At 31.1% G+C, this 25,141-nt stretch overlaps 1 protein-coding gene across 3 annotated transcripts in view; it reads right to left on the reverse strand.

Annotated features, from left to right (window-relative positions):
• Positions 1-25,141, reverse strand: part of LOC145247403 (uncharacterized) — a 270,622-nt gene that overhangs the window by 37,376 nt on the left and 208,105 nt on the right. For all 3 annotated transcript variants that reach the window (XM_080109107.1, XM_080109105.1, XM_080109106.1), the window contains 6 exons: positions 21,114-21,192; positions 18,158-18,333; positions 16,304-16,381; positions 13,887-14,028; positions 3,931-4,027; positions 1,825-2,029 (listed from right to left, as the gene is read on the reverse strand). In XM_080109107.1, the coding sequence (XP_079965233.1) occupies positions 1,825-2,029; positions 3,931-4,027; positions 13,887-14,028; positions 16,304-16,381; positions 18,158-18,333; positions 21,114-21,192 (777 nt within the window). The remainder of the gene's footprint in view (positions 1-1,824; positions 2,030-3,930; positions 4,028-13,886; positions 14,029-16,303; positions 16,382-18,157; positions 18,334-21,113; positions 21,193-25,141) is intronic.

A 25,141-nucleotide genomic window follows, 5' to 3' on the forward strand; every position in this document is an offset into this window, starting at 1 on the left:
ATTAAAATTCAAGAGAAAAAAGTGCAAAGTTTTGCATATTCAAACGAATACAAAATCAAACAACATCAAAAAAGTAATTAAAGAATTTGACTTTTGAGTAAATTTTAATGAAAATTTAAAATTTCAGAAAATTTTTCAAAATTATTTCAACGACAAAATAAAATGATTTTTTAGATAATTGGAAATTGTATTTCAAGGAAAGAAAATGTAAGAATATTCAATATTTTAATAAGACCTCATCTAGAATATTATATCCGATCCTAGGCACCTATAAATAGCTTTAATGTAGGAAAAATCCAGCTCCTCCCAAATTGAGCACTAGATTGTCAAAAAATAAATAGCCTCAGTCTAGGATTTCTTCTTCAGTGACCGAGAACAGGAAAGATATTGACAAAACGACTGAGAATAATTTTTTAACAAAAAAAGTAAATGTTATTTTGTTTATACTTTTTGCTTACAGAAAAAAGTTTGCAAACTTATATTTTTCATCTAACTCTGCCCTCGTGGAGAGACAAAACAAAAGATTACGCGAGTCTGCCTCTTTTTCAGGTCGTGTACATTTTCAGCGTTCTAAATTCTCACTTTTAAATAACTTTATTCTTTACAATTATTCAATTGATATTTAGATTATTATAATTCTACTAAATATATACATTTTTTTCTTATTTGGTTTCTACATCTTAAATTGCAATGTAATTTTAAATCTATAAATCAAATAATGAAAAGTGAATTTGAGGCGCTAAAAGTGTATACAACTTTTACTTTGCTTGGCGATGTTTACTTGAATCTAGTTAAAAAAAAAAACACATTAATTCAAAATGTCTACCCAAAAAGTAATATAAATATCAAAAGTTAAAATAATTATTCCTTGTGTGTGCAGTCAGCACCAACCTAATTTGGGTTTAACCGGCTTCTCCGAAGGAGGAAGTTTCATGGGAATATGAAATTCACAAGCGGTCCCCAGTTGCATGTATATCCCCGTTAGGGGAGATGACGATGTTAGATTTTTGCAGGGAGGTGTCAACGTCCTCCTATATACAGCACCTGGAATTACCAAATTAGTCACCCATTTTAGCAATGACCAGGTTCAACGTTGCTTAAATTCGGTGATCTGATGGGAACTGGTGTGTCAACGTGATTATGCCGTATATAATAATATATACGGCAATTATTTCTTGTGGTGAAACAAAAAAGAAAATTACTCAAGTCAGCCGTGTAAACTTTCAGCTTCTTAAATTGTTGTTTTCAATAAATTTGTTTCTTTTTAAAACTTAAAATAGTAATATATTAAATTGTAAAATAATTATTCCTTTAAAAAAAAACAAATGCATACATTTATTAAAATTATGATAATTTAAATATACATCAAATGAGAATTTAGAATGCTGGGGACATGATCTCTGTGTTTTGCTTGTTTTGCTTAATAGGATATTTAATGAACATATCCACCTTCTTTACATCGTTTAATGCAGAGAAGAATCTTTAGATCTCTGTGTTTGATTATTAAAAATTTTTGTAAATAATAACAAAAAAATAACATTAAAAAATAAATATTTAATATGTCTCTGCCCCCCCCCTTTATTAAAATAAAATTTTCTCTATATCGAAAATTAAGCTTGTGACAAAAAAATAAACATGATTTATTATTTGTTTACAAATGTCACATGCGTAGTGTAGATCGAAAATCATTCCTTTCATTTTAATTATTCTCTGGATTCCTTGAAATCTAATTGATCCAATTTGAATTTTGATTGCAAATCTACAAGCATAAAACCTTTGATATTAAGAATTGACAGGCAGTGATGATAACAGCAATGATGTTACCTGGTATAAAGAGAGTTCAAGCTTGGAGTCAAAGACGAACACCTTGAGTGCTTGAAGGACGAAAAGAAAAAGGCTGACCATTCTCCATTCGTTGTTAATTTCTGTATGAGGGAGCATTGTCAGGATGAGGTATCCAACTTTGGTCAGTTGGATTGACGTACAAAAGAGGGAAACACCTGTTGGAAGTCTCTCAACCACAGTCAACCTTAAAAAAACAAGAAACATGATTTGAATGATAATGATCAGTGTGTGGAACCTGTTTCAGTGAATCTACATGTACATAAAGTTACATTCATAACCATATGTACATGCACTGTTAAACATGGCTTTACTAAAATATTAATTTCCGTAAAAATAAACCCAAGTGGTGCATGTGTACACATTTGGTTTCAACAATTTCTGATATCTGCTGCTTCCTCTCCAACCGTAACCTAAAGTTTATTTAAAGTTTCCACTCATTCTTCTTTCTTTCATATTTTTTTCTCTCATATTTTTTTCTTTTGCTCATTAACTAGATTACTTTTGTAAAAAGTACATTTTTTTAGTTAAATTGTTTTTAATATATGGAGGGGGGGAGCTAATTTCACTCTATCTGATTATTTTTGAGAAAAATTTAAAATTTAATATTCAGTTAATCTTGCAGTACCAAAGAAATCTATTAACACTGAAATGCTGGTTAATTGATGTAGGATGTTCTAATGTATATAATTTTTTTTTTATAAGTTTTTCATTTCTAACCTTACTTTTTATAGTCCCATCAGGATGTGCTAACGTCAATATGCTAGTTTATCTGTGTAGACTGTTTCCAATGTTTATATATGATGTACGAGTGCTGATCCTATGGCTTATGGATAGAACTGCTATCAACTAGATGCTTATAGGTTTGATTCCTAACTTGCGATGAGTACTAGTCTAGCTGCACCCACAGAAGAGCTGTGATACCGCGAAAATGTGTGTGTATATATATATATATATATATTAACCACTTAAATTAACAAAATTCAAATCTGTTTAATAATTGAAATATCTACAATGTTTGAGTAAATGGACATCACCACAATCAGAATCATCAATTTTAATGTTTTTACATGTGTTGGATAGCTTTTAGAAATTGACTGAAAAATGAAAATAATATGATACATGGCGACCATATGGACCAAGCACAAACTCTCAAGATCTCCATCTGTGACTGAATCTCCGATCCTTACTATCGATACATCTTCAGCCCCATCTAAAATGGTTTGAATATGCAGCTTGGTGCCCAGAGAGAGAGCTCATCCATAAAGTCCTTCTCTGATGTAAACACGCTAGTGGACAGCTAAAGAGCTTAGCAGCAATAATCAGAAGTGTTCTAGCAACACTTTTACAGGTAATTGGTCTTTCACTATGGAATTGGGTTAAGATTAGTCATATCGTGTGCACAACTCACGATTGATAAAACTGGGGTACAATGGCCAAAGATGCTGTACTTGCTTGGGTGAATGTTTTGGTTGTTTTGTTTTATGGCATAGCAACCCTTTTTAGTTATTTAATGCCAAATTCACTAATTTTGGAAGAAGATTTTATTCTTCAAGTTTCTTTATATTTTATAATATTTATTAATGGTGTTTGGTTTGGTTGTTTTGGAAAAAACTGCTGTAGAACATGATTGAGTGTTGCAAAAGAGAAAGGAAAAAAAAAACAATGTTTGATACATTTTTAGTTAGGAAGCCAGTATCTTCAGACAGCCTGATCTGGTAGCACTGGATACTCAGGTGCAAGCCAGCTCAACCCGACTAGAGTGATAAACATTACAAGTAACTACATTTACAAAAGATGTAAAACATGATGATGATGATGATGATGATGATGATGAACAATGCATATCAGAAGGTCAGAGAGTACAACAGTGGAAAGTTTATGAATATAAAAATCATGATGAGCATGATGGTCTAAGACAAAAATGTCATTAACAACAACATCTCATTTAAAAAAACTAAAGAGTCAAGCAAGCAAGAGGTTACAAATATAACAACTATAATGAGGATGGTAGTTTGAAGCAAAACTATATCATGCAAGGAACAAAAAATTTAATATCAAATATTAAGATGTAATGATTGTACTTACCTGTAAATCAAATATAAAGCAATAAAACCCGAGCAAAGTACGATCGACGAAGAATACAGTTTTGCGTTAAACAAGAGCATTTCAGAAGTGGTGAACACTGAAAAAAAGAAAAAAAAAAGAAAAAAAAAAAGAAAAAAGGCTTTTAGTTTTTTGTTTTGCTTTGTTAGATTCAAGTATTAAAAGAAAAAAAATAATGCTTTTTACTCTTTTTTTTGTAAGCTAAAATTTCTTTGATGAAAACAAAAAAGGAAAAAAGTAAATGATTCAGGAAAAGAAGACAAGGAACAGAGTGTCATATCATGAATTGGTTAAACATGTTGAAAGAATCGATTATATACCCACTTTCTTCATTCACAAAAGTTTACAAACCAACTACATTTTCAATCCATTCCACAATTTGTAAATTAGTCAGAGTAAATTCAGTAATGAGTCAAATATCAACTGCTTTGTCCACCATCTTTGTAGGAGCAAAACTGCCGAAATAGCTTGTAGTAAGCTTGTAGTCTTTTTGATGAAGATAAGAAAAGGTGAAATGAAAGGAAAGAAAAAAAATCCTTTTTCAAAGGTAATCTTAACAATATGAAAGAAACCTGAACAATATGTGAACTTTTTCAGACAAATTTTGTCATTTACTTTTTCTTTTCAGTTTTGTCACACCCAAACTCAACACACAGAATCAAAAACTCAACAGGCACACAATAAACATAATCAATTGTCAAGACAGTAGTTCTGTTACATGATAAGGGCTGTCCCCTGTTCATGTAAGTATAAAAATAGAGAGATTAGTTAAAATGAAAATAAGAGAAAGCAGAAATCGAACCCTGGACATAAGTTTTAAAGAACAATAGGTTTAAATGGAATGTCCAGTAAATTGTTAATTCGGATGAAATAAATAATAAATAAACTATTCAATTGTTAAAAGAATGTGGATAATAAAATATGGGTTAAATAAATTAGATATGTAGGTTAAATTCCTTTGTGGAAACAAAACAAGAAAAATAGGTTATTGAGAAATCAATGTCGGAAACGTGCAAAGTCGCGCATGTTGAAACACGTGAATTTTGCTCACGTGGCCGGGATGCATGGATTTCTCAATATAGGAAGTGGGAGTTAGTTGGTAGCGGAGACAGTCAGAGAGACAGTCAGGGGAGACGGTCAGTGAGAAAACTCAGAGACAGGCGGACGTCTGAAGCGAGACGTCACTTCAGAAACTAAAATGTAAAACTTTGAATTCTTAATGAGGAAATCACGACCGGTCGTAAGGAAATAAATTCATCATGTGTTTTGGATAAAGCTCATCTTTGTGTTTGTGATTTCTACAAAAAGGTAAATTGTATTGTTATTATATGTCTGTGTATAAAATGTCATTACATACACATCTCTCTCTCTAAGATACAACATCATATGTAATAAGACAAGAACTCTCACTAAGACTCATATCTTTACTAATAAGAACTCACGTAACATACGCGCACAAGTAGTATCGTCTAATACTAATAATAATAACTATATAACAGTTCATATGGGATGAATTTTTACAAAACATTCACAATAGTTCTACCTTGATCAGATTCTAGAACACCAAGTGGACAAATCACTATTGTACATTTGTTATCAGAAGAAAACTTCCTTGCTTCACAAACTTATAAAACAAAATACCAAAATTTGTTAATGTTCAAACGTTGCAAGTTGTTTTTTATTATTAAAGTCTGGATTACACGTAATCCAGAACAAATCAGGAATGATTAAATCTTTAAAAAAATGCACAAGAACAAACAATAAGAATAACATATACAAAGGGTAAAAATGACAGAATTAACAAAGTATGACCAAGAGATTTGACATTGAAACAGATGTTTAGAACAATAATTAAAAAAAAAAATGGTTGTCGGTGTTAAGTGAAAGGAGGGAGTTCAGAGAATGGAAAACTTAGGAAAATGCGTTCATCGAATTACGTACTAGGAGAGGTATTCGGGTTTACCCAGAGGATTTGCAGGACAATAAAATATTAGTAAACAACTAAATATGCAATAAATCATTTATTTTGACTATTCTCTTCATTTAACGTCATGTTTTCCTTGGCAAAATGCCAGAAAGATTTTTTTTTTAAATAAATTTTTTTTTGCATTTTCAGCCCAAACAAGACACAGAGTCACTTTGATGTAAGGGGCTATCTGGGACATAATTAGCAGTGATACTATGTAGTGAGTTGAACAGCAAGATGTCTATTTACATTCCACTCGAACTTATGCATGTCAGTACAGTCAGGGAAACAGGAACCTAGAAGGAAATTCCAAAGTCTAGTAGCTTCAGGGGAGAAACTACTAGAGTAGAAAGTTTTCTGGCATCTGGGGAGCTCTACTGTGTAGAGGTGGGATTTTGTTGCTTGTCAGGTTTGTCAGGAGTATTTACGTCAAGCGGGTACAAGGGCTTGTAGTTGGGAGCACCTACCATTAAAATACTTGTAAAACAGGCAGAGGGATGCAGAACCTATTAGGTTGGCGACTCTCTTTTGAACCCTGTCTGAGAGACTATTAGCAGATGCACCAGCCCAAATGTGGCAACAATACTCTATACATGGGCAAATAGTGGCCTTGTAGAGGTAGAGGATACTCTCAGACATAAATAATTTTCTAGCATGGTAGAAAGAGCCCACCTTCTTTAAGCAATACCCTCTTTTTAATATGTCTCACTTATTACCAGTCCTCACAAATCAGCGAGTCAATCATTTCAAAGTTTCATTCTGTATGATCATGACTAATCATTTGCTTCTAAGTTTTCCTTGGTCAGCCAACCTCTAGAAGTGTAAGCCATTTTGAGTTTCAGAACAGTTTCAGATGGTTCGCTGTTACACACAAGTCCTGGTAGGTGACTTGTTTGTAGTAGACAGTTCCACAGAACAAAATATTCTTACCGTGTCGAAACCCGGGAAAAGAACATGTGAAATTGCTCCAGAAAAGGTTTAATATTTATGAAGCAATTCTGGTTTCTGATTGGTTTGTAGCAGAACGTGAATTAATTTGATTCGTCAGTTCTTAGCAGCATCGTTTATAAATAGAATCGTCCGACTGTGTGGGATCATACCCCATTAACATGTCCAAAATATTGCAACACAACCTTTGTGCAATTCAAAACATCCATTCTTTTGCAACAGTTTATCCGAGAGAAAAAAAGTTCCACATAATCATACCAGCATAACTGATTTAGCTTTAAAAATAACTTTTATGCTGGGAAAATGTAATGCTTTTAGCAAACCCTCCAACATAACCTGTTTGGTTTAACCAGATTTTTGCAGATCTAAGTAATCCTAGCACTGTCATTGGGTGTAAGAGGACTGGGTGAGAGCTCAGCATTTGCCGCCATACATTATGATGCTCCTGGCACATTTGTTATATGCAACAGGATTGTACAGATTCTCAACGTCCATTTTCAAGACCTTCTCCAGACAAAATTCAAGTTATAAAAATAAAATTTGATATATAAAGAATATAATAAACCAAAAAACTAATATTTTAATTAAAATTTTAAAAAAATATTCTAATAGTATTTCGATTTTGAAATTCACTTCGGCTTCATCTGTAAAGTATATGGATAACAGCAGATAGTTTTGTGATAAAGGGGCGTAACTCTTGTATCGACGACACCAGAAATAAAATTATGCAATTTCAGAAGAATGTATTAACTTAGATTTTATTTTTAATATTCTGACACAAATTTTTACTGAATATTAAGAATACAATTTTTAAAGCTTCTTCAAGACACTTCTCATATATTCAAGGCCTTTTCAAAGTAATAATAGAAATAAGGTTTTTCAAGACAAAGCTCAAAATTTAAGGCCTGTTCAAGCATATACAAACCCAGCGTAAAGGAGAACAACCTGTGATGTTATCAGAGCCAGTAATTCACAAAATGCAACCCATAATGCTTTCCACTTTGTGATTGTATTGAATTTATATCTACTACATATTTTACATTCAGTGATAAAAATGTGATTATAGCCCTAATGTTAAAAGAGAAATTCCAATTTCATCCATTTTTATGACAATAAGGTGCAAAATTTACCAAAATTTTCTTACATGGATCAATCAACAAGACAGCCGGAATTCTGTTAATCAATGGAGCATTCTTATCATCTTCATCATCCATGGTGTCGGATAAAGTATTTCTCATAATGACTACATGCACGCCACAGCTTGTTTCCAGTTAAAAATTTCAGTTTTGTAAATTAGCAAAACTGACAACCACTTCAATTTCCTTATTAATCCTACCGGCTATTTCCAAATGGTCATTCATTGAAATGTTAAAAAGAACAAATGCAAAAATATAATAATTCAATCACGAGTTTCTATGGTCGAGTATGAGGTTGTGTTTTCAAGAACTTGTTCAAATTTGTAAAAACTATAAACATATCTAGCTCCCCTAAAAAGTAGAGATTCGGATTTGGACAAATAAAAAAATTACCCCAATGGAGAAATAACTCTTCATTCTTTGAGGACAGAGCAGATACTACAACTTGATCCCACTCTAAAGGCAGGAAATAGCCAAAATAGCCAAGTCTGCCTTAGCGCAGAGAGAGAGAGAGAGAGAGAGAGAGAGAGAGAGAGAGAGAGAGAGAGAGATTTTTATAAAACATAAAAATACAAAGACGGGATGGGGATAACAGGGTGGAGGGAATAACAGAGATAGCAGGAAAAACAGTGTTAATTCTTTCCTCCTTTATTCATGTGTTTCGTTTTTCTGTTTTCCAGTATAAAAGAAGAAAGAAAAAAAAAGCAGGTCAGTTGGGCACTAGGACAGGGTGTTTGTTTGGGTAGGCATAGGTCCCTGGAGAGAAAAAGTATAAACATGAGAGAAGGGAAAGACTTGCTGCTGCTGCTGATGATGATGATGACCCTACTGGAAAAAAAGCAGCTGGGACTGGCCACAAATTTCCAAAGGCCCACTTTCTTCCACCTACTTTTCAGTTTGATGGGGGTGGGTGAACCCTGGAGTTCTCTTCTGCCTCCCCATCCTTCCCATTTCAATCTCTAATGAGGCAGAGACCCTGGGATTAGTAGAAAAGAGAAAAACGGGGGAGGGGGTGTAGACATCCTTTAAAGGAGAAGAAGCAGACCACATTACTATGACAACCAGACCAACAGTAGAGTCAGCTCTACTATTTGAAGAAACAAAGAACATTGACCAACAAGGTGAACAAAAAAAAAACAACAATGCATCTACACACATGCATTGTTTGCGTTCGGAAACGCATTCACGTCTGCAATATCTGCAATGACGCAAACATAGATGCACAAAAAAATGATTCAAAACTGGTCTGGCCTTTCTCGCAGACATTTTTTTTAAAAACTTTTATTTAAATGATTGAATTTAGCAATTAAAAATAACCTGAAAAAGGTTGATATGCCTTATAAAAAAAAATCAGCTAACATTTCTATTTATTTATAATATATATGAAAATATATCTATAACAAGGTGCAGAAAATCGTCGGGTTAAATGCAGTTACTCTGATGATTTCCTGTGTAGCTTACTTGAATAGATACACAATACATTCTAATATTATGTGTGTATGTGCATTAGTCATCCACAGACACTGTTTTGCTGTATCACAGCTGTTCAGTGAGGCTAGACCAGCACTTATCCCAAGCCCAGGATCAAACCAACAATCAGAGTCAATAGCTGATAACTCTATCCAACAGGCCACAGTACCACCACCATTGGCAATGATATTAAACAATACTTTATACATTGGCCACCACTCCCACTACATATAGTGATTGTATTGTTGCTGTTTTGTTAATGTAATGAAACTTTGGTGTTTATAAAATAGTTCTCAATAACAGACTTGTATTATAGTATGAAACTTGTGGATGATTATTTATTTATATAAAATTCTCTTCGCAGTTTAAATGTACAGTTTCATGTGAAGCTAACTCATACATATAAGCACAGAATCATGATCAAAGAACATTTGAAATGAGCATTGTGCAAAGCAGAAAATTTTCATAAAAGTCTGGTATTCATGATGATCTAAATATTAAAAAACTTACATAACACCTATATTATATATAGATAATTTCATGCTTTCCAAGAGGCTACTTTTAAAAAAATTTAAAAATATAACAAAATTTATCTTTAACCAAAAACACTCTCTCTCTCTCTCTCTATATATATATATATATATATATATATATATATACATACATACATGGGGGAAAGAAAGTCATATAAAAAACATAAAACCCTTCACTAAATGGACCAAAAGCCACCTCTTTGAACTTAACCCTGACTGGAAACTACCAACACTTACTGTTGGGGACAGAATGTCTGAGACCACATCACTCTGAAAAACACATTTAGTATCAGCAGATGTAAAAGTAACATTTCAAACTCCTATTAAAAAAAAAAACTTTTTATAAAAATATTTGAAGAGAGCGAAACAAAGCTTGAAACGCGTTATAAAAATATTTTAAAATAAAATTATAATAAAAGGCTGAAAAACCCACAATTGTTGATGGCTACACTCTTTTAAATATACATTTTTTTCTCTCGTTGGAACTACACAATCATCACTTTAAATATATATATATATATATATATATATATATATATATATATATATATAAAGCTGAATGTGTGTGTGTGTGTGTGTGTGTGTGGTCACGAATAGGCTCCTATATGGTTGACTATTTTAAAAAACTGATTACATATAATGTTAGAAGATGTATCGAGACACAGGAATGGGTATGTTTGATCTGACAGAACAGGGTTCATTAAAATTGTGGGGTCTGCTTTCGTGCCTGGTCCACAAAGTATGGAAATAAAAATATTAAAAAAAAAAAAAAACGTTTACAAGTGTTTTTGATATAGATGTACATAAGAATACTTTGATAAGTATGTTTTAACTTAAATAGGGATGGTATAATAAAATTGTGGGGTCTGCGTTCGCGCCTGGCCTCCATAGAAATAGGAAACTTTAATAAAGACTTTTCATATCTATCTGCGTAAGTATACTTTGATAATTATGTTTCTGTTTGAAGAAATACAGTATAATAAAATTATTGGATGTTTGTTCGCACCTGACCTCCATAGAATGGAAATATGTCACAAAGTTTAACAAGATTTTTTAATATAGATCCACAGAATATTGTGATAAGTGTTTCAGTGTGAACAGGTATGGTATAATAAATTATGGGGTTTATCTATTTTATTTTTACTTTCATCATATTTTACTTTGGTTTTGATACCTCCAAATACAACCCAAATTTACAACCCTTCCTTTTCATAACCTATCATACTTTCATAAATCAGAGTCCATTTTCTGTAGGCTGTTTTTGAACACAGTCAACGACGGGTACTTTTGCTAGTATATATATATATATATATATATATATATATATATGCATAGAGAGAGATTCACACGCATACTAGCAAAGGTTTTAGTTAATACAAAAAAAAATTAATTACTTTTTAACTCTTCAAAATTTGAAAGGAATTTAGAAGCATATTATATAAAAAAACATTTAAACTGGCATTAAAGTTCTAAGCAAATCCTCATTTATTAAAAGATTAAAAGTTTTGAAAGCTACTTACATTAAATATTACAGAAATTAAAACAACATTCTATTAACAAAATTATAGTTCTAGAATAATTTGGTTGAATAAATAATTTAGTGTCACTTAATAGCACAATTAAAGTTAACTTTCCAAATCTTATTAAAACAAAATTAAATTAAAAATAAGTGGATAAAAGAAACAAAAAAAGCAGCATAGCTCCTATTTATTTTCCTCCTCACAAAACCAAAATTAGACACAAGGTTTTTAATGTGGAAAAAATTCAGCTCTTCGAAAACAGGTACTCTGGATTAGAAAAAAAAAAATTGCCTCAATCAAGAAAGACTTCTCTTTCACTAACCGGGGACAAAATAGACTAAGTGTAACATCAGGAGAAGATACTACACTCTGTTCCCAGCCAAATTAATAAATCTATATATGTATATAAAAGTGACCTTTTTTATCTGTCTGAGGAACAGTTTCTACCAAACTCCTTTGTTAATTTTTGGTCTACAAGTTTGAAACTTGATATATAGGTGATTTGGATCTATGAAACAAATTCAACTTGATCTTTAGCTGGTAGAAATAGCTGCTGAGAGATCAAAATTGAAACTGACTTCAAGTGCTCTTGTGTGCATGCGCAAATATATATTTATACCTTTTTTTTTAAGTTTATTTTTCGCATGAAGACATAATACAGATGATAACAAATAAAATAGGGCAGCTATATGTTTTGGTTTTGAATCTACCCAAGTAAATTACTTTTTTTTTTACTTTTGAAAGCATTACTAGATATTGGGTATAAGATATAAGAGTGATTTCATAATTTTAAATCTGTCAAGCAGAAATCAATAGAGTATTGATTTTGCATAAATTAAAATATCATATTTAAGCATATTTTAATTCCTGCTAGTAAATAAATAAAAGTAAAAAGACTCTTGGGAATGCTGAATAAATATAATTAGTATAAAGTTTAAAAACAGAGAGAAGAATCGAAAGCAATAAAGATATGTATGTATGTATGTATGTATGTATGTATGAGAAAGATAGTTTGCTTGAAGCATTGCTGGTAAATAAATATGTAAGAATATAAGAAAGCTATAGCAATGCAGGAAACCTGTTGGGCAAGTGATGTAATGTATGAACAAAAATAGACAAATGAATGAAGATCTTGTGGGTTTTTTTTATTTCCGTATATCTATTTATTTTCAAAAAACGGTCACAAATATAAATCAGTAAATATAGACTTACTGTTTGAAATAACTGGGATGGTAAAAGTCTAATATTTAGAAAATATCATCTTTTTTTAAAAAATAAAGAAACTAAAAGAATGTCAAAAATGAAAATATTGCAAAAACGGAACCTGAAGTGGGATTACTTGAGCTGTCAAGCAGAGAATATGATTTTTTTAAAACCTAATTAGTTTGATATTCTAATCATTGTGTTATTTGCATATATTGATGCTTAACGTTTCCTTATTTATTATCATAATTATTGTCATTTTCGCTTTTATTTTCTTTATTTATTAATTGGTTTAATTTTAGTGAATTAGTAATTTTATTTGAGGCGTTTGTTAAATCTGTCCTAATATCTCAGGATTAGAATCTCTTCTTCAGAGGTTAGAATAAACTAGAATCTAGTGTTGCCATTAAAACTTTCTTTTCATTAGTTGCTATACCGAGGATTACTCCACTTGTTCTTAATCCTTGAGGTGAACAAAAGGATTTAAAAAGTCATGTTCAATATGTAGCCACAAATTTATTATTTTTATTAATTTGATGACTAACCATTGTTGAAAAATGAAGCAAATTGTCCACATATTGAACAGAAAAACTTTTGCATCAATTTTTGTCATACATAAAACAAACAACATTCTTTGAATTATAGTAAATTTTAAAAAACAAAAAAAAAAAGTAACATTGAATTATTTTCACTTTTCTAAGCATTAAAATATGCACAAATTGTTCGATGTAGTATTTAGTATTTTTATATTTTTGAATTAAGACTAAAAAATCTTATTGATGGAAGTAATAATACAGAAAAGATAAGGTAATTTTTTTTTTTTTTTAATCTGATTTCAGAACCTAATTATCTCGTTCTGGTATTTAGGATGTTGTGAATACCTCAGAATCTGAGTTGGGTAACACCAAACAACATCTCACATCTGCTCTTCATGCAGATTGATCCATAAGGTTAATATCAGTCAGGTTGCATGTAATCATATTAATTCTTACACATTACAACCAGATTTTCCTCAGTCTAACATGCTCCCTAGTGCCTTGAATATCTAGGCATGTTATGGATATCCTAGGCACTAGGGAATGAATTGTGAACAAAAAAAGAGAAAATTAAGAATGTTATATTGTTACCTGATCCTCCCTCTCAAGGTGTAAATGGAACTTACCTATGGTTTGAAGGGAGATGAAGAATCCAAGAGCTCCTCGTTCACCGTGTGTTGCTACATAACCACAGACAAGGCAAATAAAGGCGTTCACCCAGATCATCACGTAGACAATTCCAATGGGAATCGTGTCAGCCAATAAAAGCATTACACGTGTTAAGGAACATAAAATATCAAATGACAACAAGAATCTGTACATTTAGTGATGAAAAACAAAATTCACATTAAAGTTTGAAATGGCATTTTCATCAGTCTGTAGTACTCTAAGTAAAACACCTGGAGAAACTATTACTACTAATACTATCTAGTTGTAGACAGGTTTCTATAGCTTAAACAGGTCTGCCTTTTGGCAGCTGCTTGGATGCCTATTCATGATTTAGTTCAATCTATGTGTAACATAGTACACACGGGACCCACATATTTACAGTTTACGTCGCAAAGGAGACCAACACAAAGAATAACTCAAACCCACTATTTTGTCTTGTAACAATGACATTTATTTCTGGGTACTTTCTCGAATAAACTATGACAGTGCTCTATCTCTTTTACCTCTGTCCTCTTGAATGTCATCCACGTCCCTAAAGTGATCATCAACTCTAACATCCTCTCTCTCCTTTTTATAGTCTTTTTCTTCACACACAGCTTGGCATTTGTATATGCAAATACGTGCTCCATTACGCATGGTATTCCCCTCATGAAATTGCCAAGCTTTTAAGTCCTCCTTGATAATTACAGTCTAGGTCTTGCTTGGGTAACCATTGCTAGACAAGCCATTAACTTCCACGATGCAGGCTGCATTTATCCACCCACTATTGCATGACATTAGCAAATCAGTGAAGATGCTTCTCACATAGTGTGACATCCAAGTGGGATTTGGAGTTTTTAGCAAAGAACAGAGTTATTGACATGCTTTGTCACATTTATATGGCATATCCAGCAAAGTATGGCTGACTCACTATGCAAAAAGTAAAGCAATGTTAGCAAGACCAAAGCACTGGGTACACAGGAAGTGCATTGGAATTACTGGGAGGCTGAGAGATGATAATCAGGTTGTGTTCAGAAAGTATAAGATAATGAAGATGGATGAGAATTCAGATGTGGAGAAAACACATCTGAACGGCAAAGTTGAGGTTGTTTCAAGTTTTGTTACCTTGGTGTTACCATCAGAGCGTGAACAGGCATCTTGCTGCTCAACCTCCTACATAGCATCTCTGCAACTTATGTCCTCGATAGTAGCCCCCTCCCCCCTACATCAAAGTGGCACTGTGCCTTGTTTGGGGTGAAAATGGAATAAAAAAAAAAATAAAAAATAGGGTGGAGCAGGTGCTAGCGTGATTACAAGAATTCGAAATGGATAGAATAAGTTCAGTAAACTCCAATCATTGCAAACCAGTAGAGTATTATCGTTGTTGACAACGGGAAGAGTTTATCAAACATGTGTATGTCATATAATGATGCATGGAAATGAAACTTAGCTTGTAAGGGTTGAGAATATGCATTTCATGGAGAGAAATGAGGAGGATGATAAAATGGATGTACGAGTTCTGATAACTCAAGAGGAAGATTATATCTGGGCAGTATAGGAAATGTGTGCAGAACAGATGAGTACAATGGTATGGTCATGTTGAAAGAATGAATCAGAATTCTTAGTGAGTATATGAAGAACAGTTGAGATAGCGAAGGCCAAGGAAAACATAGGAAGAAATGATAAGGACGGATTTTAGAGAAAAAGCGAGAGAGAAGTAAAGCCCTGGTGAGAGATAAGTTAGTTTGAAAAGTTTATCGAAAATATGTATGCATATAAAACGGACATTAAACCAATGACTCATGATGATGATGATGCCATGCTTAAATTTGAAATAGCGCTTTTAGATACATCAAAGCATCATCATCTGTCATTATATAATCTTCACTTATCAATGCCGGTATTGAATGTCCACATTTAAAACATATCCATTTTTAAAAATAAATGCTAGTTTGCTTGAAACATTGCTGGTAAAGAAATATGTAGAAGTTTATAAAAGTGGTGAGCAATGCATAAATACTGGAAAAGCAAAACGAAAGAAAGGAAAAAGAAACAAAGAAACAAATAAATGGATATTTTCAAGTAGAGAAATGTCTAAATATTTATCACTCCTTTTCTCACTTTATAATCATCAGCAAACCAAGTTGCTGGTATGTCCGGGGTATATAAATACATCCATTTTTATATAGTATTTAAAAAAATAAATTTTTTTTTTTATCCTGCCTCGATTAATCAACTGAAGAAGGCCAGAGGATGAGTTGGCTGAAACATGGTGAAACAACAATAACTATGAAGATAAGGATAACAGTCCACAAATAAATAAAATAAATATATCCAGTTTTGTTATTCTTATGGGGAAGGGGTGTGCAGAGGAGATAAACAGATGAAAAGGATACTTGATACTCCAAGGGACCCGTGATATCCAAAATGTTTGTAACAATGCGAGGGTAGTGAGGACAATCATAGAGAACACCTGCAAATAAATAAAAAATGAAAGATAAAAATATTGTTCATTTTGGCAATAGAAATATTTTTATAGAAAAAAAATTTGAAAAATGCAACTTGCTTTTATATATATATATATATATATATATATATATATATATATATATAAAATGGAAAAAGAAAACAAAAGTTTGTCTAAAAAAGAAATTATTTTTGCTTTACAAAAAAATAAAAATTCAGTTCATATTTTTTTTCTTTTTCTGAAGCATGGAAGTTAAAAAGAAAGCACAAAAAGACAGGCAGCACGCAAGACAGACAATAGGGTTGTCAAAATACCATAATTTTCACTGTGGTACAATACAATATTATAATTTTGACTCCCATAGGATGTTATTTTAAATTTGATATATCAGCATTTTAATTGCCAGATGTACAACATAAATATCCAACTTTAATATGATATCAGAATTGTAACTTCGATGTATGACAATCTATACGAATATAAAAACAATCTTCCTCTTAATAGAAACATCTTTAATGAAAACAAAAAATAAAAAAGAGAAAAAAATCATAAAAAATTAGGAAGGGAGAACAGGAGGAGAGGTGAAAATAGAATCAACAGTGAAATGACATAGTGCAACAGCTATATTAAAATCAGGCCAGAAGAGATTAAAGAGTTGATTGATTAACAAGTATGCAATAATCATCATGGAAGGAAGATAATTTGAGAAGAAAAATATAAGCAATGAAAACAGAACAAAGTTTCATTTCATGGTGCCATCATTTTATACGGCTTCAGTATAGAATATTTTTTTTCTTTGAATACCTAAAATAAAAAAAAAACTTCCATAGAGGTTTTTCCTAGAACATCCCATCTGCGGAATAAGGTTGTTTCCAAACTGACTACAGGACGATTGTCTTCAAGTCTAATGTCAAATATTTGTTCAGCCATCTTTTTGGATAATCGGTACTTGTACAGTATAATCAAGACATTAAAAAATGAAAATACGAGGAAAAAGTTATATTGTACCGTATCCGTTTTGGACTGAAGTTCTCCGAAAAAAAGATTTCACTTAATTTGATTGAGTATTTTTTTTTTTTTTTTTACAGCAGAAAACATGTCTTTATGATGGTGTGCTGAAGTAGCCATGTTTGGATTTTTAGAACACGCCACGGGGAAATATCTTTGTCAAAAGCGCCGACCCCCCCCTCCTTTCCCACCTTAAATAATAGCTTTTCTTCTTAAAAACTGAAACATAGCTACCCCATTCAATCGGTATCATAACAAATTGTTTTTTCGCTGTAAAAAAAAGAAAAAAAAAAAAAGAAAACTACTTTAGCAAATTGAGTGAATTTTTTTTTTTTTTTTTTGAGAACTTCATTCCATAATGGATGCGTAAAATATAACTTCATTTTCTTATTTTCATTTTTTAACGTCTTGATTAAACTGTATAAGTACCGGATAATCTAATTCTGCCTATTCCACCCACCAGTTCCAATTCAATTGCTGATCGCTTTAACTCTTATAATCAAGTGCCCATGAACGTTAATGAGTAGTGTGATCCATCAGTAAAAAAAAAAAACTATGAACAACGGATATTGTTTTAGAATTTTCGATGATAAAAAGATATCAAAGAATCAATATTTTTGATAAGTTCATTTCTTTCTCTCTCTTTCCTTTTCTAATTTCTTTTAATTTGTTGCACTTTTTTGGTTTCTATGCCATTCACATCACAAACTTTCTTCACGACAATTTTGGTTTTGTTAAGGAGAACAACAAAGATATATATAAAAAAAAATTTACCTTAAATTTGATGCTACTGAGACAGACACCGAGGGCAACATATGCTGCTATACCTGCAGGGAGCCAGGGGAGGTAATGGGAAGCCAGGCCATAATAATCCAAGATTGGATAACAAAGGACTGTGGCAATAGCCCCACTCACCCATCTCGCTCGCGGAACTATTTGGTATGAAATTCCTGCAATTGGAACAATGAAAAAAAATTAACAAAATATAAAACTAATTTAAATATTTTTAATAAATGCAAAATTCATTAAGCTATCAAATATTTACACCTAACAGATTTTGCCAAAAGTTAGTATATTTTTTTTTTATTTAGTTTGTAATTTTGCATTTCTTCTATTTCAAAATCAGAAATTGCATATTTTTTCTTGGTAAATATTTTGATATAAATTTTATTTCATTTTTATTTCAGTTATATGATTAATTAAAGAGTTATATGATTAATTAAAGAACAAAAAATGTGGTTTGGGCTGATTCTGGAAAACCTAGACATTTGTCAGATGAGAGTTTCAAAAGCAACCCACCTCTCCAATAATTATTAGTTTGATAAGCTTATGTTGAAATAAAATTATACGGTAACTTTTGGCAGACAGTATATATCAGGAATAGAAGGTGTGCATATAGCTGAATAACGTCAGGGATGTAAGTTCAATCCCACCACATGCCAACCAAGTGTTTTATCATTTGTTCAAAATACCTTGGATCAAAATGTGTACATAGCAAAAGAATGGCACTCATTCCTATGTGAGCAGAAACTTTTGAAAGCCATTTGATTACCCGTGATTGTAATCGAACACTGACTTTTGGGAAGGATATACGGAATATATATTGGAAGAGTGACCACTCTTTGAAATTGCATTTGCAAGCTTTTTTTTGCATGATAATCTTTTTCACAAAGCTTTAATCCAATGATTGACAAGGCAATAACACTTTGCTGCAGGAAGTGAAATCTGAGGAACTTATATTCCAGATTACATGGTGTCATCACATTGGATTTAGAAACTCACATCTTCATGCAAATGCTGCTATGATTTCACAAACAGAAAGGTCATTTTATGATGATAGGTTTTGTCCTCAAACTTGCACATTTTGGAAAATTCTTTCCATCTCATCACTGTACTCCCATTAATCACATGAAACCTTTTAAGCCTAAAATACATTCACTTTTTTAAACTAGAAGTTTCTTTAATGTATTTTTAATAATTTAAGTTTACAACAACATTTTAATGGCTAATTTTATAATTCATCCTATGTTGATGATTGATGAAAAAAAATTCTTGTGTACTGGAAACGGCACCTAGCAAGAATAAATAAAACCTTCTTGACCCAGACATGCACCTAGATGGAAGTAACAAAACATGGCTGATTAATATGAAGACAATTCTCTGAAAATTAAAAGATCTGAGAATTTGATATAGAAACACTCGCGGAAGTCATCTGCAAATGGGAATACATCTATCACTAAATAATTTCCCTTTGTGGGTGGGGCATAGCTACATTGATGGCGAAAACAAAATCCCCAAATTTTCATAGTAGCTGCTCAATTGAACTCCACTATATGGTTTCTTCCACCATGTAAAATATTTAAAACAAAAACACATTTAGCTACAACCACTGCCATAATTTTCCTTTCTTCCTCTGCATACCCAGAAGTTAGAACTAAATGGAACTACCTATCTGGGAAACAATACTATAGGGCTGTTTCCCAGACAAATACTTGATTATTTTCAAGTCCAATGTTAACAAATTCTTGTTGAGCCATCCTCTTAAATAATCAAATTCTGACCAATTACAACCATCATTACCAATCCTTACAATATTGTTTCACCGTCCACCCAACAAGCTCATTAATTATTATCTTTAAGCTTTGATAAGTGATGACTTGTTAGCAAAGAAAAAAAAAGTTGGATGCATGAATGCTCAAAAATATTATATAAACTAACCCAAATTGAGATGAAAAGAGTTTACTGGCTAATGAGTTTGAGAAATCAACCTCCGTCTATTAATCCACCCTTTTTTCTCAACTGACTTTTTCACCACCACTGAACAAGAAAAAAATAATATTATATTTTTTACATCAGTGTTTGTCATTCTTTTAAACAGTAAGACAACAATACTGTTAGGATTTAAAATTAATTCACTCAAATCGGAAATTTGAAATATTGTTTAATTTCTTTGTAAATAAAAATAATGTTCTATTTGAAGATTTTTATTGTTTACTAACGTGGAGCACCCGGCCTTACTCAATTGTAAAATATGTTTAAATATATTTTAATTCATACAGATTTTGTATTTATTATTACAGAGCCAGTCCTCTTCTGAATAGTATATTGTACCTAATATAAAGTATTGATTTCAAAAGATTAAAAAAAAAATGACTTGGGTGAATCAAAACATTTCGCACTCCAGTCGTGTTCCTCATTATTTGAGCTATCGCCAGATAGAAAGATTTTAAATCAAACCACTTCACACTATTTGCGTACACGCAGAATTAATAGAAATATGTCAGTAAGTTGAAATCAATATTTTGCATTTCAACTTGCCAACATATTTCTGAATAAGTTATTCATCCATCCAAACAAAGATTTTACTTGTTATAAAACATTCTTAGTGTATGATTACTATTTCCTGTTAATTTCAGTTTATGTGACCAGTAGTGTAAGACTTTATTGGTTAAATATTTTCACAGACGCACATACATACATCTGTTTTATTTATATAGATTAACATGTTAGAATCTTCATAAGAATCTTTTAATTTCGAGCTACACCATATTTAAATATGGAAAACTATTATCATATATGAATGAACCATACACCGAAAGAAGGCTGGAGGGCATATCCATAAATATAAAAGTTATAGAGGTCAATATTAAAAAAATAAAAATAAATAAAACAAAAAAATGTAAATAATGATGATCCCTATAGTCAAAAAGTGGGACATTTGTTTTCTTACCTAAATGTTCTGTAAATTGACGAACTGGAAGGACTGTGGTTGAAAAGAGGCTACTGCAAGCAATGAAGGTTATTTCCAACTGAAATTAATGGAAAGAAAATGTCTTTATAACAATATGTTAAGAGAAGTTCATGTTTATGTGTACGTTATCACTCACCACGTCTTTTGTCAAAGATGGAATTGCCACATACCAAAGATGCAATGGAAATAAAAACAAATTTTAAAAAAAATTTAATCTGATATCACTGCTGTGTTGAACTTAAACTGCAATACACTTTCTAGGATTAAAATGTAATAGTTGTTCTACCTAAAGATGGTGCAATAATATCATGTGGTCTCTGTTTGTGCCTGAAACTATAGTATTCAGTGTATGTTTCAGTTCGAACAAAGGTGGTACAATAATATTGTAAAGTCTATGTGTGCACCAGATGCCAATACAATGAAAATATGTCACAAACTCTAAGGGTTTTGGAGACAGAAATTATGGTGAAATGGATAACTATATATAAGCCTCCTTTCTTCTGTTGTAAATGATCCCGCTTGCTGCTTGTAAACAAACAAATTGAGCACTGTAAGAACAATAATCAAATGTTTATATAAAAAGAAATTTGAAGATATTGTTTGTGAGCGCCAATCACATGGGCCAGAGACTAGAACTTCCAACTATCAATTAGATCGTTGTAGCTTTGATCCCTGGCTCAAGATGGGTACTAGACTAGCCGACTGAAGAGCTATGGTACAGCAAAACAGTCTGTTGGTGGATGACTATATATATATATATATATATATATATATATATATATATATATATATATATATATATAATTATTTATTGAATATTTAAATATTAAAAAAATATTTTTATGTGCATAATATATATATCTGTGTGTGTGTGTAAGGTTTGTGAGAACCCCCCCCCCCCAGAAAAGCGCTTGATTATAAAGAAATTAAGAGCATAGTGTATATATGTGGGTATGTGTGTGTGTGTGTGTATATATGTGTGTGTGTGTGTATTACAGAAGATTAGAAAAACATTGGTACCATCAGTTTCAAAATCAACACAAAAGAGACCACTCTTCACTCATCTATGCTGGACTCTTCAACCTCTGCTTATATCTGTCTCCTTGGAAACAGTGTCCTATATGCTGCTTAGAATACCGTGTTGTTAACAATTCTCCATGTTATTTTATCATTTTTATTTTTTAATCTGCTTCCATTTTATTTTTATTTTATTTATTTATTTTTTTTAATTTTGCCGATATAGAATGTATTTATCTTTTTATTTTCTTAATCGATAAATTTAGTCAGTTTTGCACCCAACATCCTCTTAATTATAAACTTTCAGCATAGACAAACAGAGACTGGTCCCCTTTGTGTTGGATTTGAAACTGACGATACCATTGTTTTTCTGATCTTCTGTAACACACACACATCGTCTAATGACTCTCTGCAGAAGTGTTTGTTAGGATTACCTGGCACGAGGATACTTTTCACTGCAAGTAAACTCAGATCAAATATTTAAAATCCCATAGTATTCACAGCTCAAATAAGATCTTCTCAATCTGGCTTTTATGAAGAATGGTGCACCTTCTCCAAGTGATGTAACCTAAAGTAGCAACACAAAGCTGGATACTCCACCAGACCAGATGAATTTTTGTCATGGAATCCAAGAGACCAAACAAAAAGATATATATATCAGGTCAGTGCAAAAGACTTTGCTGATTTAAAATTTCACCTTGAAAATGAAAAACTTTATTCATAACAATAACAATCTTTGTATAACTTGGTTCCATCTGTCAACAAACTTATAACTGCCTTATAAAATTCTTTAGGTTTTGGTGTGATATAAGAATCTAACTCATGTTAAGTATCCTTTTGTGATGTTGACCTAAAGCAACCTAAATGGTTTTGTAATCTTCAAAATCAGTGATAAGCAGAGGGAGCAAGTCAGGAGAATATGCAGGATGGGTGGGGGGGGGGGCAAGATTTCTCAATCAAATTCTCATGATAGAAGATGACACCTTTTCTATTGACTAAGGTTGTTTTCAGGACAAAACGAGGGAGAATATTGCAGACAAATATGAATGATGTTTTAATAATCTGAAAGAAAAAGTTATAAATTAATTATAGTTTAAGTAATAACAATATGCAGAATATAAATTCAATCGTTTAAAATACCCCTTCTACAAACCAGCAACATCTTTTGCACCAATCTGATATATATATATATATATATATATATCTCGGTTAATCATCTGTTTGTAATATACCAATCATAATGGGTTAAAAAACATCATTCTCACAAATAAAGTTTTTTATAATGAAAAAGATCTTTTTTATATAAATTTTGTAAATTTAGAAAAAGCCCAAAGATCAATGAATGCCTTTTTATTGAGTTCCAAAATATATATATATATATATTGTAGTATAATAATTCTCCAACTTCTAAATATATTGTAGTATAATAATTCTCCAACTTCTAAATATATTGTAGTATAATAATTCTCCAACTTCTAAATATATTGTAGTATAATAATTCTCCAACTTCTAAATATATTGTAGTATAATAATTCTCCAACTTCTAAATATATTGTAGTATAATAATTCTCCAACTTCTAAATATATTGTAGTATAATAATTCTCCAACTTCTAAATATATTGTAGTATAATAATTCCCCAACTTCTAAATATATTGTAGTATAATAATTCTCCAACTTCTAAATATATTGTAGTATAATAATTCCCCAACTTCTAAATATATTGTAGTATAATAATTCCCCAACTTCTAAATATATTGTAGTATAATAATTCTCCAACTTCTAAATATATTGTAGTATAATAATTCTCCAACTTCTAAATATATTGTAGTATAATAATTCCCCAACTTCTAAATATATTGTAGTATAATAATTCCCCAACTTCTAAATATATTGTAGTATAATAATTCCCCAACTTCTAAATATATTGTAGTATAATAATTCTCCAACTTCTAAATATATTGTAGTATAATAATTCTCCAACTTCTAAATATATTGTAGTATAATAATTCTCCAACTTCTAAATATATTGTAGTATAATAATTCTCCAACTTCTAAATATATTGTAGTATAATAATTCTCCAACTTCTAAATATATTGTAGTATAATAATTCTCCAACTTCTAAATATATTGTAGTATAATAATTCTCCAGCTTCTAAATATATTGTAGTATAATAATTCCCCAACTTCTAAATATATTGTAGTATAATAATTCTCCAACTTCTAAATATATTGTAGTATAATAATTCTCCAACTTCTAAATATATTGTAGTATAATAATTCCCCAACTTCTAAATATATTGTAGTATAATAATTCTCCAACTTCTAAATATATTGTAGTATAATAATTCTCCAACTTCTAAATATATTGTAGTATAATAATTCCCCAACTTCTAAATATATTGTAGTATAATAATTCCCCAACTTCTAAATATATTGTAGTATAATAATTCTCCAACTTCTAAATATATTGTAGTATAATAATTCTCCAACTTCTAAATATATTGTAGTATAATAATTCTCCAACTTCTAAATATATTGTAGTATAATAATTCTCCAACTTCTAAATATATTGTAGTATAATAATTCTCCAACTTCTAAATATATTGTAGTATAATAATTCTCCAACTTCTAAATATATTGTAGTATAATAATTCTCCAACTTCTAAATATATTGTAGTATAATAATTCCCCAACTTCTAAATATATTGTAGTATAATAATTCCCCAACTTCTAAATATATTGTAGTATAATAATTCTCCAACTTCTAAATATATTGTAGTATAATAATTCTCCAACTTCTAAATATATTGTAGTATAATAATTCCCCAACTTCTAAATATATTGTAGTATAATAATTCCCCAACTTCTAAATATATTGTAGTATAATAATTCTCCAACTTCTAAATATATTGTAGTATAATAATTCTCCAACTTCTAAATATATTGTAGTATAATAATTCCCCAACTTCTAAATATATTGTAGTATA

This window comes from Euprymna scolopes, chromosome 25 (assembly GCF_053919585.1).
Source record: "Euprymna scolopes isolate OS-2025 chromosome 25, ASM5391958v1, whole genome shotgun sequence".
In the NCBI taxonomy this organism is placed as follows: Eukaryota; Metazoa; Mollusca; class Cephalopoda; order Sepiida; family Sepiolidae; genus Euprymna; species Euprymna scolopes.